Source organism: Meles meles, chromosome 13 (assembly GCF_922984935.1).
Source record: "Meles meles chromosome 13, mMelMel3.1 paternal haplotype, whole genome shotgun sequence".
In the NCBI taxonomy this organism is placed as follows: domain Eukaryota; kingdom Metazoa; phylum Chordata; class Mammalia; order Carnivora; family Mustelidae; genus Meles; species Meles meles.
In genome coordinates this window covers 12,869,270-12,884,888 of record NC_060078.1, presented here as the reverse complement: position 1 = coordinate 12,884,888, position 15,619 = coordinate 12,869,270, and the positions used below count along the sequence as shown (strand labels likewise).

The 15,619-nt window shown below is 47.8% G+C and overlaps 1 protein-coding gene across 2 annotated transcripts in view; it reads left to right on the top strand.

Moving 5' to 3' along the window:
• Positions 1 to 15,619, top strand: part of PAPSS2 (3'-phosphoadenosine 5'-phosphosulfate synthase 2) — a 70,966-nt gene that overhangs the window by 33,645 nt on the left and 21,702 nt on the right. For both annotated transcript variants that reach the window (XM_046026154.1, XM_046026153.1), the window contains exons 2-6: positions 9,418 to 9,535; positions 12,856 to 13,091; positions 14,002 to 14,140; positions 14,693 to 14,811; positions 14,942 to 15,055. In XM_046026154.1, coding sequence (XP_045882110.1) covers positions 9,418 to 9,535; positions 12,856 to 13,091; positions 14,002 to 14,140; positions 14,693 to 14,811; positions 14,942 to 15,055 — 726 coding nt within the window. The remainder of the gene's footprint in view (positions 1 to 9,417; positions 9,536 to 12,855; positions 13,092 to 14,001; positions 14,141 to 14,692; positions 14,812 to 14,941; positions 15,056 to 15,619) is intronic.

The following is a 15,619-nucleotide window of genomic DNA, read 5'->3' as shown; positions in this document are numbered from 1 at the left end:
CAGAGTATAGGCAGTGTGACAGACGAATTTTTAATTTAATTGTGCTTGTGCAGAGAGTAAGCAAGCTTCCCACGTGGGAGGATTTTTGGTATGAACTTTTCAGAATGGTGATTTCAGGCTATGTCAAGCTGAAGGACTCCTCTAGCTTGTAGTAATACACATTTTCGTTGGTTGTCTTGGGAAAAATAGCACAATGATCCATGAGCTTATGCTCAGAAAGTATGTGGCCTGTTCACTTATTCAAGCAACGGGTTGAATGGTGTCCAGTTTTCGGGGACGGCTGGCATGTCAGCACCCGCCGGAATGCACTGGGCCCCATCAGCTTAGCTGGTCTCCGCAGATACGGGAAACTCACCAGAAACCATAATCACAGATTGTTTCACACAGGTCTTTGATGCGGATTTCGAAGGCTGTTTTACAAACGCACTTACGAAATGGGAACTCTTTATTTTAATGTGTGGACTGCTTTGCCTCTGCTTTGGAGTCACATCCTGAGAAGATGCAGGGCACGGCGGGTCTCCCTTTCGGAAGACTTGACACGTGACCTAAAGGTGCCCGGGTGCGAAATTAGGAATCTGCCGTTTGCTCCAGGGCCGCGAAAGCTGTGTGCCCACGAGGGACGGGAGATCGCTTACGGACATCGCGTCTGTCGATCAGCCAACAGGTTATTTATCACACTTCCTTCAGTCACTCAACAAACATTTGCTGATCCCTTGGTAAAGTCCAAGTATTCCACATCTGCAACCTCCTTTTAAATTTTTAATTTTATTTGAGAATGAGAGAGAAAGCAAAAGAGCAGGGGGAGGAGCAGAGGGAGAGGGACAAGCCGGTGGGGCTCGATCCCAGGACCCTGGGATCACGACCTGAGTGGAAGGCAAACGCTTCACCGAGGGAGCCCCCCAGGTGCCCTGTCCGATAATGGCTTCTGACAAGTGATTTAAATCGCTCTTCTTAGGAACTTGTCAACTCACTTGAGTCCATTTTCCCCACTGGTATTTCTGAGCGGCTACCTGACAGGGTCCCCACCTTCTCACTCAAGAGTTAGCCTGAGCAGCAAACCCATTTCACTGTGAAAGGGGTGTGTGTGGACTGGAGTTAGCGCGCTCAGGGGTTCACCCAGCATCTGTCTTTCCACCGAATGCCGCAGAACCGTGTTTTCTGGCAGGCGAACCCCTCTTTAAAACATAGCGTCAGGGGGCGCCTGGGTGGCTCAGTGGTTTAAAGCCTCTGCCTTCGGCTCAGGTCATGATCTCAGGGTCCTGGGATCGAGCCCCACGTCGGGCTCTCTGTTTGGCAGCGAGCCTGCTTCCTCCTCCTCTCTCTCTCTGCCTGCCTCTCTGCCTACTTGTGATCTCTGTCTGTCAAATAATAAAAAACAAAACAAAACATAGCGTCAGTTTTGTCTAGTGACACACCTTCTGTGAAAATTCCGCCATCTCCCAGTCACCACGGGACTGGAGTGGAAGCATCCGTGTGCAGTGGGTCATCGCGCTGTCTGCAGACGTCGCTGATGTTGGCAGGGCCCTTTCTGCGGGAGACTTCCACCAGGTGGCTTTGGCTGACTCAGACTCTGCCTCACCAAACAGGATGTAGGGACGAAGACACGGGGCTTCCCATTTGGGATATCAGCTTCCAGAAGCACCACGATTCTCTCTCCATGCGCATTTTTTTTTTTCTTTCCCTCTGAATGAAATAGCTAAAAGCCAAAACAACTGCCGCTATGGTCAGGTTAACACGGGTTGTACTTTCCAGGTTGTCTGTTAGAGTTTACTGTGCTTCATGAGATACTTGAGAGAGACTGGTTGGCTTAAAGATTTTTTTTTTTCTCGAAGTATCAGTGTTGCTGGCTTTCCAGTTTGTTGGTCGCAGACTGGTTGCAGGCCGCAGCTTTGCCGGCATCTGTGTGCGTGTCTGTTACCCCTGGGGCGTGGCGTCACCGTTTTCTGGTCAAGATCTACTTTATGTTTTAAATACGTAATTATTTCTAAATTTAATATAGAAAAATCAGAATATAGACACAGGAAGAAAAATAATGACCTAGAATGACCTACGTCTCAAGATAATTACTATTAGCATTTTGTCCTTTATTTTCCAGATTTTTTTCCTTTGGAGACTTAGACCTGTAAATACATGTATTTTAAAAACAGGATTAGCATTAATTTACTCTGTAATCTGGACATCTGTGGTGATATATTTTTAGGTCAATAAATATAGATGTGCCTATTTGTCATATAAATGTGTCCTATGAATGAGACTACTAGGGAAAAGCATACTGAGACATTGAATGTTGTGAATAAAACTTGAATAATTTTATTTCTATGGAGGAATGTATTTTAGAGTAAAAAAAATTTTTTTAAGATTTTATTTGAGAGAGAGAGAGCACACATGAGTGGGGTGGAGGAGGGGCAGAGGGAGAGGGAGAAGCAGGCTCCCCGCTGAGCAGAGAGCCTGACATGGGGCTCGATCCCAGGACCCTGAGATCATGACCTGACACGAAGGCAGATGCTTAACAGACAGCCACCCAGGCACCAGGAAAAGAATTTTTAAAGGAAGGGTTTTTACCTTTAAGATTTTAAAACATGTCGCAGAGCAATAGCCATCAGAACCATAAGTGACTACCCTAAGAGAAAACTTTCATAGAAGTTCTTAAGAATACATGAGTTGCAAGTATAGAGGAATTATGAATACTAGGAATTCTAGAAATAGACTCAAAATATAAAAAAATTTTCAAAGTAATAGGGAAGTGAATTGTAATTTAATTTGAGATCACAGGATATAATGACGGAAAGAAATAAAGTTGATCCTTATAAGCACACATCATTTGCAAATGTCAGATGTAGCAAAAAATTAATATAGTTTAATCATCTCAGAATGGAAGTCTGAAGAACATATTTGGCCCAGCTATAATTAATGATCAAATGGAAGCCATCAAAGACAATAGGAATATTACATAGTCTTAAAATACCATTTAATATGAGGGACAACTGGGTGGCTCAGTCGTTAAGCCTCTGCCTTTGGCTCAGGTCCTGATCCCAGGGTCCTGGGATCGAGCCCCGCATCAGGCTCCCTGCTTGGTGGGAAGCCTGGTTCGCCCTCTCTCACCCCGCCTGCTTGTGTTCCCTCTTTTGCTGTGTCTCTGTCAAATAAATAAGTAAAATCTTAAAAAAAATACCCTTTAATATGATATATAATATGTAATACATATAATATATGTGATATACAATAAAGTACATATCAAAAGGAAAACGTGAACAAATAGTATATAATTAATAAAAATTTACTATACCGAATACATAAGAACAAAAATGTATTTTTTAAAAAATTTTTATTAAGTTTTTAAAAATTTCTTTTCAGTGTTCCAGAATTCATTGTTTATGCACCACACCCAGTGCTCCATGCAATACGTGCCCTCCATAATGCCCACCACCAGGCTCGCCCAACCCCCCAGCCCCCCATTCCCTGCCCCTCCAAAACCCTCAGTTCCTCAGAGTCCACAGTTTCTCATGGTTCATCTCCCCCTCCGATTTCCCCCAACTCCCTTCTCTCCATCTTTTTTTTTTTTTAAGATTTTATTTATTTATTGGACAGAGAGAGATCACAAGTATGCAGAGAGGCAGGCAGAGAGAGAGGGGGAAGCAGGCTCCCTGCTGAGCAGAGAGCCCGATGCGGGGCTCGATCCCAGGATCCTGAGATCATGACCCGAGCCTAAGGCAGAGGCCTAACCCACTGAGCCACCCAGGTGCCCCTCCTCTCCATCTTTTTTAAAAGTGAATGATGTCATTGTCCAGATTGTCACTAATTAGTGACAAAAAAAACAAACTGGCAATTGTCATATATAACTTATTACATGGAAATGCATGTTCTTACTAGTAAACTAATCAAGGGGGGAGAAAAACAATAAAACACAACAAACACAACAAATCTAAATAGTTGGACTATTTAGAAACAAGTATAGGGTAGCCTGGTAACTTGGCTTTGTCTTTTTGGGAAATGAGTTGGCCATGCACAATGAGATCTATGAAGCATTCACCACTTTTAATACTAAAGCATTTAATTCTGGGTTCTATGTCCCAAGGAAATAATCTGAAAGCAAAGAAATATAAATCCACATTGGTAATTATAAAACATTTAAAATTCCTCATATTAAGTAATGCAAATGATGTGAGAATGATTTTTTAATTATTTACATCGTTACGTGGTATGGAAATCCTGAATGGGCATTATCTCCTCTAGTCCCCGCTCCATGCCTCCATGCTCAGCAAGTCACAGAGCCAGGGCTGGAAGCCAGGAGCTCTGTGCAGTCAGAAGTAAGACCTGGACTGGGTCAGAAAGCCTGGCTCGGGGTCTTCTATCTTCCAGGTTTAGGACTCGGGCCAGCAGTTTCCAGGTCTGTAAGTGGGTCTCCGTGCCCAGGCTGCGTAACTCCCAGGTTTGGAGCTGTCGCTGAGATCACGCATGAGAAATGCAGCCCCTGTTAGCCTGTGAGAGCAGTAACCGGAAAAGGCATCTTGAACAGACTCAGGGAGGTTTGGAGCACGCTCTGTCCCCACAGACCAGGGACACAAACAGCCCAGCAGCGGTGAGGGCTGAGTTCAGAGGGACAGAGTGGAGTTTAGTTGAGCAGTGAAATGCACTGTTTGTGCTGCGTGGGGGGAGGAGGGTGTAGAAGAATCGGAATCCCCTGGCTCGCCTTGTATTGAAGATCTTATGCAAAAGTCAGAAAAGCCTTGGAGCTCAGGGAAACCCCTGATCCTGCCCATGGGTTTCCTGCTTCCTGGTTCCGGCGGCACCCTGACTTTCACAACAGCTCTCCCTGTGGCAAACCCTAACCCATCCCGGGTCCTTTCCCTCTCCCAGTCACGCAAACTGAAGGCTGAGGCTTTCTGCCCTCACCTAGCCGGACTGCCCTGAGTTTCAGAAGCTCCCTGGGCACTCCCCTTTTGCCGTGCCAATGGGACTAGGGGGTGGGTCTGGCAGTGGCGGCTCTGAACCTGTGACAAGGTCCCTTCTCCCAACCCCCAGGAGCACAGGAGGCTGACCTGGGCTAAAGGCCATCCTGTGCTGGTAACTAAGGGCTCCTGACCAAGACAGCTAGCACGGGAGTGGGGAGTCTGGGCTGCAGGGAGGAGGCTGCAAGCTGGCTAACTGTTGGGTGCACCTCGGAATGGTGTATTTAGTGGCTGGACTTTGGCCAGCCAAGATGCATTGGAGCAGCAGCTCAAGGACATCGTGTGTGTGTGTGTGTGTGTGTGTGTGTGTGTGTGTGTGTGTGTAACTCTTTACCCCAGGCAAAGGACTGTCCTGCCCATTGCCTGTGTGTGTGTGTGTGTGTGTGTGTGTGTGTAACTCTTTACCCCAGGCAAAGGACTGTCCTGCCCATTGCCTGATTTGCTCATGACCCCACTTCCCCAGACCTACCTGAGAGCAGAGCCAAGTCCCTAGGACGCTTCTAAATCTGACCAACTTAGACAAATGACCATGATTTCTCCCGACTCGATGAGATGCCACCGGGGCCCATGAGGTTCAACATCTTACTGCATGTTCTGCGGTTTCTCTGATACTTTACATAGAAGACCATTTTATTTAGTCCTTTCGGCAACCGTGTGAGGGAACAGCAGGACGTGGGGGCTCAGTGCTGTTCCTTACTTGCCCGGGTTCCCCAGAGCAACTAAGGCCACGAAGCACGTTTCAGATCCAGGTTTGGTTGACTCCAAAAACCTATAGTCATGCTACTCTTGGGCATGCCGGAGGGAGTTTTTCCTGGGTTAGTGCCCTGGAAAAAGGGATGTTGGCCAGATTTTGTTTAGAGCCCCAGAATAGAAGTATGCCAGCAACTCTCTGGTTTCTGCTAAGTGACAGTGTGAGGTGTGGTGCTGGAGGTGTGTGTTCTCTTTATACACACAGGGAAGCAAACTTTTTCCCCCCTTTAACATGTGTTTTGTTTGCCATAGAGAGAATTCTTCTTCTGACAGCTCCTCTCTTTCCAATGCGTAGAACATCATATGCTCTTTAGAAGGGAGGAAAGATTTCAGCAAAGCAAAGTTTTGGCTGCCCTGGCTCTTTGCAGTTCAAATGTCATTCAAAACATCTGCTTCTATTTTTGTTAGCCTTTTGGAGAAAATCAAGGGTAAATAAAAGATAAATAAGCAAAATACTTCTGCAGAGCCCGAAAGCCCAGTACCTGGCCATCCGAAAAGATTTTGCTTACTTAAACATTGTTGGAATGATAGAAAACCTGTACAAACACCCATGATGAAGATTCAGCTAATAAAAACGCAAAAAGTTCAGAGGTGCACTCTTAAAAACACTGTAGTGGGAGCTCCTTCCTGTGGATGGCGAACAGTTTTTGAAAACTGAGCCCTTGGTTGGGGACATGGTTTACAAGATCCTAACAAAGTTTCCACAGATTAACAAAGTTTAGAATTTATTCTGGATCTCTGCCTGGAGGAAGGAAAAAAAAAACAGCCAAAAGAGAGAAGGAAAAAAACCTTCTTTGTGGACAAATGAAGCTCAGGTGGGCATTCAGTCGCCCAGGTAGGCAAGCCCACCCCTGACGTCAAGTTTGCTGGGACTGGGACCCGAGCCCTTTTACAGAAAAGGCAGCTGTGTTGAACAAGAGAATTCCACCATGTCAGTCTTGGTATATATTCTTTCATTTCCTTGCCTTTTTTTTTTTTTAAACGGCTCCTTTTTGGGGGGGTGGTGAAATTTACATGTAACGAAATGCCCGTCTTACGTATACAGTCCGTGAGCTCCAACCAAGGCAGACACCTGTGCACCTCATACCCTTATGAAGACAGACAACCCCACTGTCCTTTCAGGACACCTGCTGTTCCAGCAGCAACAGTGGTGGTGGTGGTGTGTGTGTGTGTGTGTGTGTGTGTGTGTGTGTGTGTGTGACTGTGATCTGTTTTCCTGTGGATGGTTACTTGGTTCCTGGCAGTTTTTGTCCCGATGAAGCTATACGTGTCTTCTGCAGACACCTGGTTTCTCTTGAGTAAGTGCTTGTGTGTGCAATTGCTGACTCGTCGGGGAGGTAAATGTTTAGCTTTGTAGGGAACTGCCAAGTTCCTCTCCGGGATGGTTGTCCCACTTTATACCTCCGCTGTCAATATGAGAGCAAGTCCTTGTTGCCGTTCGATTTGGCGATGGTGTCTCGTGTGGATTTTAATTTGCTTTCTCTTGTGACTAATGACCCTGGCCCTTCATGTGCTTTCTGGCCATTTGTGTATCTTGGTGAAATGGAACTGTCCAGATTTTGGACTTATTTTAATTGTTGAGTTGTGGGTGTTCCTTCTGTATCTTCATGTCATGTCCAGTATGTGTGGGACCCCCTCCACGGGGCGTGAGGTCCCAGTTACTTGGTTTTTCTACCTACACTACCCCCAGAATGATGCTGATGGTCCTTCTTCATTTAGCCCTAGATTCCCAGGGCCTGGGATGGCCCCTGGGAGGTAGCAGGGGCTCATTTCCATGAGAATTTGCTGAGCAAAGCCGCGGATGACCACATGCACTGACGTTTGGGCCCGATACCCAGACACAATTTCCTTGAATAAAAAGCAGTGAATACCAAGGATATAGAGAAAAAGGAAATGTTACCGGTATCCTTGAGCTATAAATTATCCTGGGTCCAAAGGACTCGGGATCCCTTCGGGAGACCCGTTCAGCTGGAGGGAATGCTGCTAGAACATTTCCTGAGTTCATCTAATGTGACCTCATTTACGAAGCTTCTAGTGCTTCTTGGGCTCTGCGGAAGGATGATCGGCGCGTCTAGCCCCAGAAGTTTCTGTGATTCAGCCGCTGATCCCACCTGTGCCTTCAGCACCTTCCTCGGCTCCTGGCAAGGCCTCCAGGCTCCCTCGGACCCTGGCAATGCCTGCCTCCCTGCCCCGGCCTGCGCCTCTCCTGGGCTCTGGGCCTCCCTGGTAGGCCGAGTCCCGCTGGTGAGCGCTGCCTTCCTCAGCCCCCAGCGACCAGCAAGGGGCCCCTTCCACTTGCTCCCGAAGCCATTTCCCCGGCCGTGCCCCAGCTGGCTCCGGCCTCTCCTGTTGGGGTGTACCCTCAGTCATCGTCCGCATCTGTTGGTGCAGAGAACCTGGCCATTTGCAGAGTAGGTTCCCACCCATCGTCTCCTGTAAGCCCCCCGGCAGTCCTAGCTGTGTTCCCCATTTTGGGATTTTTTGTTTTGTCTTTTCCCCCCCAAATGAGGGGCCATAAAGAAGTGATTTAATTTGCTCCAGAAATACAAATGGTCCACATGTGGCCCAGAGTTTTCTCTGGGTCTTGCTCAAAGAATATAGATGCTTTTTTTTTTTTTTTTTTTTTTTTTTAAGCCTGGTGGGTTTACATGTGCGGTGTTTGAAAGGCTCCCTAGGTTTTTGCAGTTCAGAGACTTGGATTCCATCTGTCATCAGAAATTCAGTTACCATGCCAAAGACATGTAGGAGTTGTTCCCAACCTTTTTATTTGACCACTGCGACGGGTTCTCTGCACCCCCTGCCCCCCACCCTTGGATCACACGTCGTTTGAGCAATGTCCTCCGGCAGCTGCACTGACCGGCTGTGCCACCGTTTTGATTCATGAGACTCCCAGCATCCGGAGTTTAGGATCGGGGTCAGCCCTTACTGGCTGATTTAATCTCAGCCAAAATAAAGATATTCAAGATTCGTGTTAGTCTCCAAGACCAATAACTGGCCCATTTCTGTTTCTGCGGGGCTTTCTGAAAGACTGAAAGTTCACACACTGACCCTGGGGAAAGTGGAAACTGAGTGTAGAGCTTGGGAAAAAGCAGCCTCACGCGCCGTACCCTGCTCTGGGACTGTGCGTGAAAGACGGTGTCCCTGACTGAGAGCTTTGCTCTGTGATCAGAGCCTCTCCCTGGCTCCTCGGAGAGTGGGGCTCAACCGGCCCCTCCCCAGAACTTCCCCAGGGGCTGCATGAACTGGCTTGTGTCCCAGCCGCATTTGTAGGATCCGCTGCATGAGCTTATGGAGACAAAGACATTCTCTTGACCGTCCCCTGAAGGTGCACAGTTTTCAATGTCGTGGAACCAAGACTTTGACAGCATGTCAGTGATGGTCATGTTTAGATTATACTTTCAGAGGGTCATGATGGGTATTCTAAAGGCAGTGTCTTTTTCTGATTGAGTAGAATTAATAAATGTCCCTCTGTGTGCCAGTCACAAAAGAGGAGTTTCAGTTAGTGATGACTATTACTGTCCTCTGTTATTTTATTGTTTCTGTATACACACGCATATATACACTTATTATATGTGTACATACTGTATACATATGTATTATTATAGGTATATATATGTAGACTTACTGTATTATTATGTGTACTTACTGTGTTTTTATTACAAGTATACATGTTGTATTGTTTTATTGACACCGTATTGGGCCTGCTCCTGTTTCGTAGGAGAGCCAGCAGAAGTCCACCAATGTCGTCTACCAGGCCCACCATGTGAGCAGGAACAAGAGAGGGCAGGTGGTGGGGACGAGGGGTGGATTCCGAGGATGTACGGTGTGGCTGACAGGTATGCCTTGTTGCTACTTTTTTCTTTTAATTGAAAATTGACATGTGATGTAGAATTTGAAGGAACTTGGAGTGACCTATGGACGTGTTTGTTTTAACACAGGGACGAGGCCGAGCGCAGCGGTCGGCCCTCCCTGTGCCGGTAGTGGGAAGGAAGCCTGAGATCGAGGTGCGGGACTCCTCTCATTCGTGGTTCTCTCCTCTTTGGCAGGACAGGGGCAAGCTGATGAGAGCGTCCCCTTCCAGCTCGAGGCAAGCCCGTAATTCTCGTGCTTGTGTCTCAACGTACTGGCGCTCAGGGTAGAGTTTTCCTAACTTGACAGTGAGCATTTGGCTGTCTATAAGGTTTTGGGTGTGTGGAGTTATTCTTTCTTGTTTTCTGATGTTTTAACATGGTAGAGGACTTTTTGCTTAAAAAACAAAACAAACAGGGCGCCTGGGTGGCTCAGTGGGTTAAAGCCTCTGCCTTTCGCTCAGGTCATGATCCTAGAGTCCTGGGATCGAACCCCACATCGGGCTCTCTGCTTGGCAGGGAGCCTGCTTCCTCCTCTCTCTCTCTCTGCCTGCCTCTCTCCCTACTTGTGATCTCTATCTGTCAAATAAATAAATAAATAATCTAAAAAAAAAAAAACAAAACAAACAAAACAAACAAAAAAAAACAAAACAAACAAACCTGAAAACATTAGGATCTGCACAGGAAGGAAAACCAGCCATTTCCACTTAGCTGAGGATTACCCCTTCTAAGTAGAAACAACTCACTCCCACGGAGGTGACCCGATGAATCTCTTCTTTTTCCTGTGTTTTTGTGGCCTCAGAATGTCGCACTGAAGACTTAGTGATAGGACAGGAATTAGTCCGGGGCTGTTGCCTTAGGCTCCGAGCACAGGGAGTAGAAGTCCGGTGTAGACACGGTGTTTCAGATTGAGGTGGAGATGTTTACCCAGATTCTGAGATCAGCTGCATGCTACTGCCTGATCCCGCGTGCTGAGTTATTGGGGTGCCCAGGTGGCTCAGTGGGTTAAGTGACTGACTCTGGATTTTGGCTCGGGTCACAATCTCGCAGTCATGAGATTGGGCTCCACACGGAGTCTGCTTGACTCTCTCCCTCTGCCCCTGCTTGCTCTCTTTCTCACTCTGTCAAATAAATAGATTAAACAAACAAACAAACAAACCCCAAAACCCAAATGCTGATTTCTTCCTGCGTGAAGGGGCGGCTGAGGAGTGTGGCAGTCTTCCGCCTTCACTTGCTGTTCCTGGCTCCGTCAGCCTCCTCCTCCTCCTCCCAAGTTTTTCTGGTGGCTGAGGCACTTGCCTCTGGCCTCCTGATTTCATTCACCTGTGGTGCAACACCTTTTCCCCCGGGCCGGCTGGGGACACACAGTGGGCGAGGAGCTTGCTATACTCCAAAAGGCAGTGTTCCCGTGTTGTGAATCCTGTCGGCATATACCCCAGGCCCCGTCCAAGAGACATGCTGTGTGGCCATAGATCAAACAGCTGCCTTCTAGATGCTTCCCTCTTGTTATGTGTTTGCCTTCATGGCAAATTGTCCAATTTCTGTATTGTGACCAACACAGTTCACTTTCTGTAAGGTGGAACAGCCTTCAAAACAGAAAGATAGCTGGTACAAGAGGAAAAACGCCCTTTCGCAATTTATTTTGTCTTCTTACGTTACAGAGATAGGCTGTTGAGGCTGATGAGAGAAACCAACCCCTTCTAAGACTTGGTTTTGAGCCCCAGCTCCACTTACATTAACTGGGTGACTTTGGACAAGCCGAGTAGGCAGGCAAAGCCTCAGTTTTCTTATTTGAGAAGTGAGATAAGGATAGAACCTGCCCGGGGGGCTGACGAAGGGTAGGACTAGGTGAACGAAAGCCTGCACAGCCCAGGGCCTGGCCCCTAGGAAATCAAGCTCTCTTGAGGTGTAATTTGTGTGACCTCCCAGCACTGAAATAAATCCACCAACAATCCGTTTAATCCAGTTACTGTGGTGTAGCCCTTAGTTTTGAGACCTGAAGCAAAACTGAAAGGAATTTCTATCCTTTCCCTCATTTTCCAGCGTGAGAGAACATGCCAGAGATTCAAGAGTCTGATTCCTCTACCCCATGCTGGATGCAATTCTAAGAGGAATTTATGACCTAAGTCCCTACTCGAATGGAACGGAGTTACATGAATAGTGTAGTACTGTCTTCAGAAATGATTTCCAAAGATGGCGGCCCATTCCTCTCGGAGCCATTGCTTCTCATGATTCTCTGTGAGGGCTAAGGGCGTGACTTAAAAACATAACTAACACTGTGGAAACTGTTTGTTTGCCTTTCATGTATCACCTTTCTTTCCAAGTCATTTTTTTTAAGTTTATTTGTGTTTTAGTAATCTCTGCCCTCAACATGGGGCTTGAACTCACAATCCCCCAGATCAAGAGTCACGTGCTCCACCGACTGAGCCATCCGGGAAGCCCCTCTTTCCACGTCTTTATTTCCCTCTTCCTTTGTTCCTGCTTTTTTCTTCCTTTTTTTGTCTTTTCCCTCCTTCCTCCTGGCATCTTGTCCATGTTAAGCTTTTGACCTCCTCTTCGTCCTCCTAACCTTTCCTCTCCCACACCTGGGTACCCCCCAACAGTGGCTTGGCACAGTGCTCCATTTCTCAAGTCCAGAGATCTTCAGGACAAGTGGATTTTTGGAGTGTTACCTTCCTCCTCATGATGGCCCTCAGATAGAAATCATGCAGTGCGCCCCCCGCCACTGCACTTTGAAACCGCGGTAAAAGGCACATCGTGGTAACTCTGTTCTCACGGAAAGACTCCAGACACCGAAGAGCGTAGTGCAGCTCTAAACACATCTAGAGCCTAGCTCAGGGTGACTGTCTTCATGTTTTGAGAGACATTTTGGAAAAATCTCGAGGCCAGAGGGGTCTGTTGTCAAGTAGTTGTTTTGCAGGCTCGGTAGGAGAGGTGGGTCCCCCAGTCTCCGGGGCTGGCTGTCCCCTCCACTCCTGCTGAGTGCTGGCAGGAGGAGACATGAGAACACAGTCACCAGATCTTCTGATTTTTTTTTTTTTTCCAAGCAAAACCAGAATCTGGATTTGTATGCACAATGCTCTCATCTTTAAAACACGCTGCAGGCAAAATAGAACCCACCAAGAGCCATGTAACCCCCAGGTCCCCGTACTCACGGACCCCACTTGTTCTGCAGTGTTGTAATTCTCATCGGGGATGTATGGCTCTTTCGATGTTCAGGAGAAATGCAAGTACTTGACTTGTAGTCACCTGTGGTTTTCCTGGATGGTAGCGATTTTGATTTGAGGTCAAATGATTATAATGAACAGGTCTCTCCGGTGCTGGAAAAACCACCATCAGCTTTGCTCTGGAAGAGTACCTTGTCTCACACGCCATCCCATGCTACTCCCTCGATGGGGACAACGTGCGTCACGGCCTCAACAGGAACCTCGGATTCTCCCCCGGGGACAGAGAGGAGAATATCCGCCGGATTGCCGAGGTGGCCAAGCTGTTCGCTGATGCGGGTCTGGTCTGCATCACCAGCTTCATTTCTCCTTTCACGAAGGTAAAAGGATCAGGCGGGCGGCATGGACGATGCTGGGAAAGGAGTCATCGGGGTGGGGGGGCGGCACCAAGGACTGTTGTCCCTTTCAGTTTCCTCCCTCACTTGCTCCCTCATTTCCTCTGCTTAATCTTGGCTCTGTCCAGATGCCCCAGCACCCGCTGACAAAGACCCGTCCACACTCACCTTCTGGCCGGAGTTGGAAGGAAGGAAAAAGTTAAACAAGAAAAAGTCAAAAGCTCTGTAGTCTTGCGTCTCCAAAAAGACAGAAAGCTTAGTTTGCTAGAGGACACGGCAGTTCAGTGCCAAAGCATCAGGTCATGTGTGTTTCATGTGGAAATCACCAAGGAAGAAGGACCCTGTTCTCATTTTAAAACAGGAAATTTCTGGGAGCTACAAATAAGATGCCACTTTCTTTGAATACTCCCTATGAATGAAATGCTCCCGGGTGGCCGGCCTGTCCTTCAGCAGGGATTCTTTTCTGTGGTTTTCTCCGAAAGCCCTTGAGAGAGCTGTGTTCACCGGAGTGAAATTTCTGGACTTTCTCTCTCTCTCTCTTTTTAAAAAGGTTTTATTTACTTATTTGACAGAGAGAGACAGCAAGAGAGGGAACGCAGCAGGGGGAGAGAGAGGAGGAAGCAGATTTCCCGCTGAGCGGAGAACCCGATGCGTGGCTCCGTCCCAGGACCCTGGGATCATGACCTGAGCCAAAGGCAGAGGCTTTAACGCACTGAGCCACCCAGGCGCCCCTGGGCTTTCTCTAAAGGACCAGTTTCCTGCCACCGCAGCAGAGCACACATGCTCCTGTAAACCTGAACCTGTCAAGCCCCAGAGCGTATCTCGTTTCATGATGAAGAATTCTGCTGTGAAACCTCTCACTCACCTTCTCGAATGTGTTTCCCTCCCGCCCCAGGACCGCGAGAATGCCCGCAAAATCCACGAATCGGCAGGACTGCCGTTCTTTGAAATCTTCGTGGATGCGCCTCTGAACATCTGTGAAAGCAGAGACGTGAAAGGCCTCTACAAACGTGCCCGAGCGGGGGAGATCAAAGGTGGGAGCACCAGCCTGTGGCCCTTTTGCCGCTTCTCAGGCCTTTACACTCTGTCCTGGAAGCCGCCCGAAGTCTCAAAAACCGTTGTCCACACTTGCGTCTAGGACACACAACTTTCGATCAAACCACAGGCCACTCAGTCATCAACATGTGAGCTGGGGTGTTGCCAGGTCCCCTCAGCCATAGCGATCAAGTTCAGGTCCAATGGGTGTGTGTCCGTGAGTGTGTGTCTAAGGGGGCGTGTTCCAGAGTTGTTTCTTCTTCTCTTCTGTCTTCCTTTTGGGTTCCAGTCAGCTGCAGAGAGCTTGGACCTAGCCAAATCTTACTGACACTTTGGGGGCTTTTGATATTGAAAATAGAGCTGTGCATTTATATGATATGATATGATATGATATTTTTATCTATGGCTAGAGGTCAAGGACAGCCGGTAACCTTTCCCAGCCTGCTCCAGATTCTCAGTGTAACGCATTATTCCATCATGGCTCACGTCTTCCTGTTTAGAAAGCCTGTACCCGTCGGTGCCGGTGTGATTTCCGCCCTTCTGCCTTGCAGGGTTCACGGGTATTGATTCTGATTATGAGAAACCCGAAACCCCCGAGCGTGTGCTGAAAACCAACTTGTCCTCCGTGAGTGACTGTGTCCAGCAGGTGGTGGAGCTCCTCCAAGAGCAGGTGGGCAGACCCGGGCGCTGCTTTTATTTATTTATTTCAATTGCATAAAGTCACAGAAGGCCATTTATTCACCGGAGCATTCTTTTTACAGTTTTCATTTCAAATTTTTACCCATTCTGCTTCCTTTCAGAACATCGTACCGCACACGATCATGAAAGGCGTCCACGAGCTCTTCGTGCCCGAGAACAAACTTGACCAGGTCCGGGCTGAGGCCGAATCTCTCCCTGCATTAGAAATTACCAAGGTGAGACTGCGGGCTGGCCCCAGGAGAATTAGCCTCACGGCCATCATTATGATGTGTTTACAACCGCTCTGGGTCATAAGGAAGGTGTGGATCAGGGAAATGCAGTGTCCATAAGGAAGAACACTTCATCATTGCCTTTTATTTTTCTAACCTCTTGCCAAGCAAATCTCTCTCTGAGCTGCTGCAAGGTAGCTGGGCAGTGCCCAGGACAGAGGCAGACAGGGCAGGTAACTTCTGTTTTGCAGAGGACACTGTGAAATATTCAGTTACGCCAAAGTGCAGGCATTGGGCCGTATTGTTGGCAGCGGCTGAGGAAAGTTTGTCCGAATGCAAGTAAAGAAAAAAAAATGCAAGTGGTTTTTTTTTTTGGGACAATCAAGAAGGAATGTGGAGAAACGAGCCACCCTGATCTAAAGTGATAGGACTCTTTTCCTACTCTGCAAATTCCTTTCTTTCCCAACGAGGCAGAGTCCAGCCTAAGGAAAAGGTGTAGACCCTTTGGTCACCATTGACTTTACTGCCTGGAACGTGTAGGCTGCAGCCCCGTCAAGGGCACGGCAGATG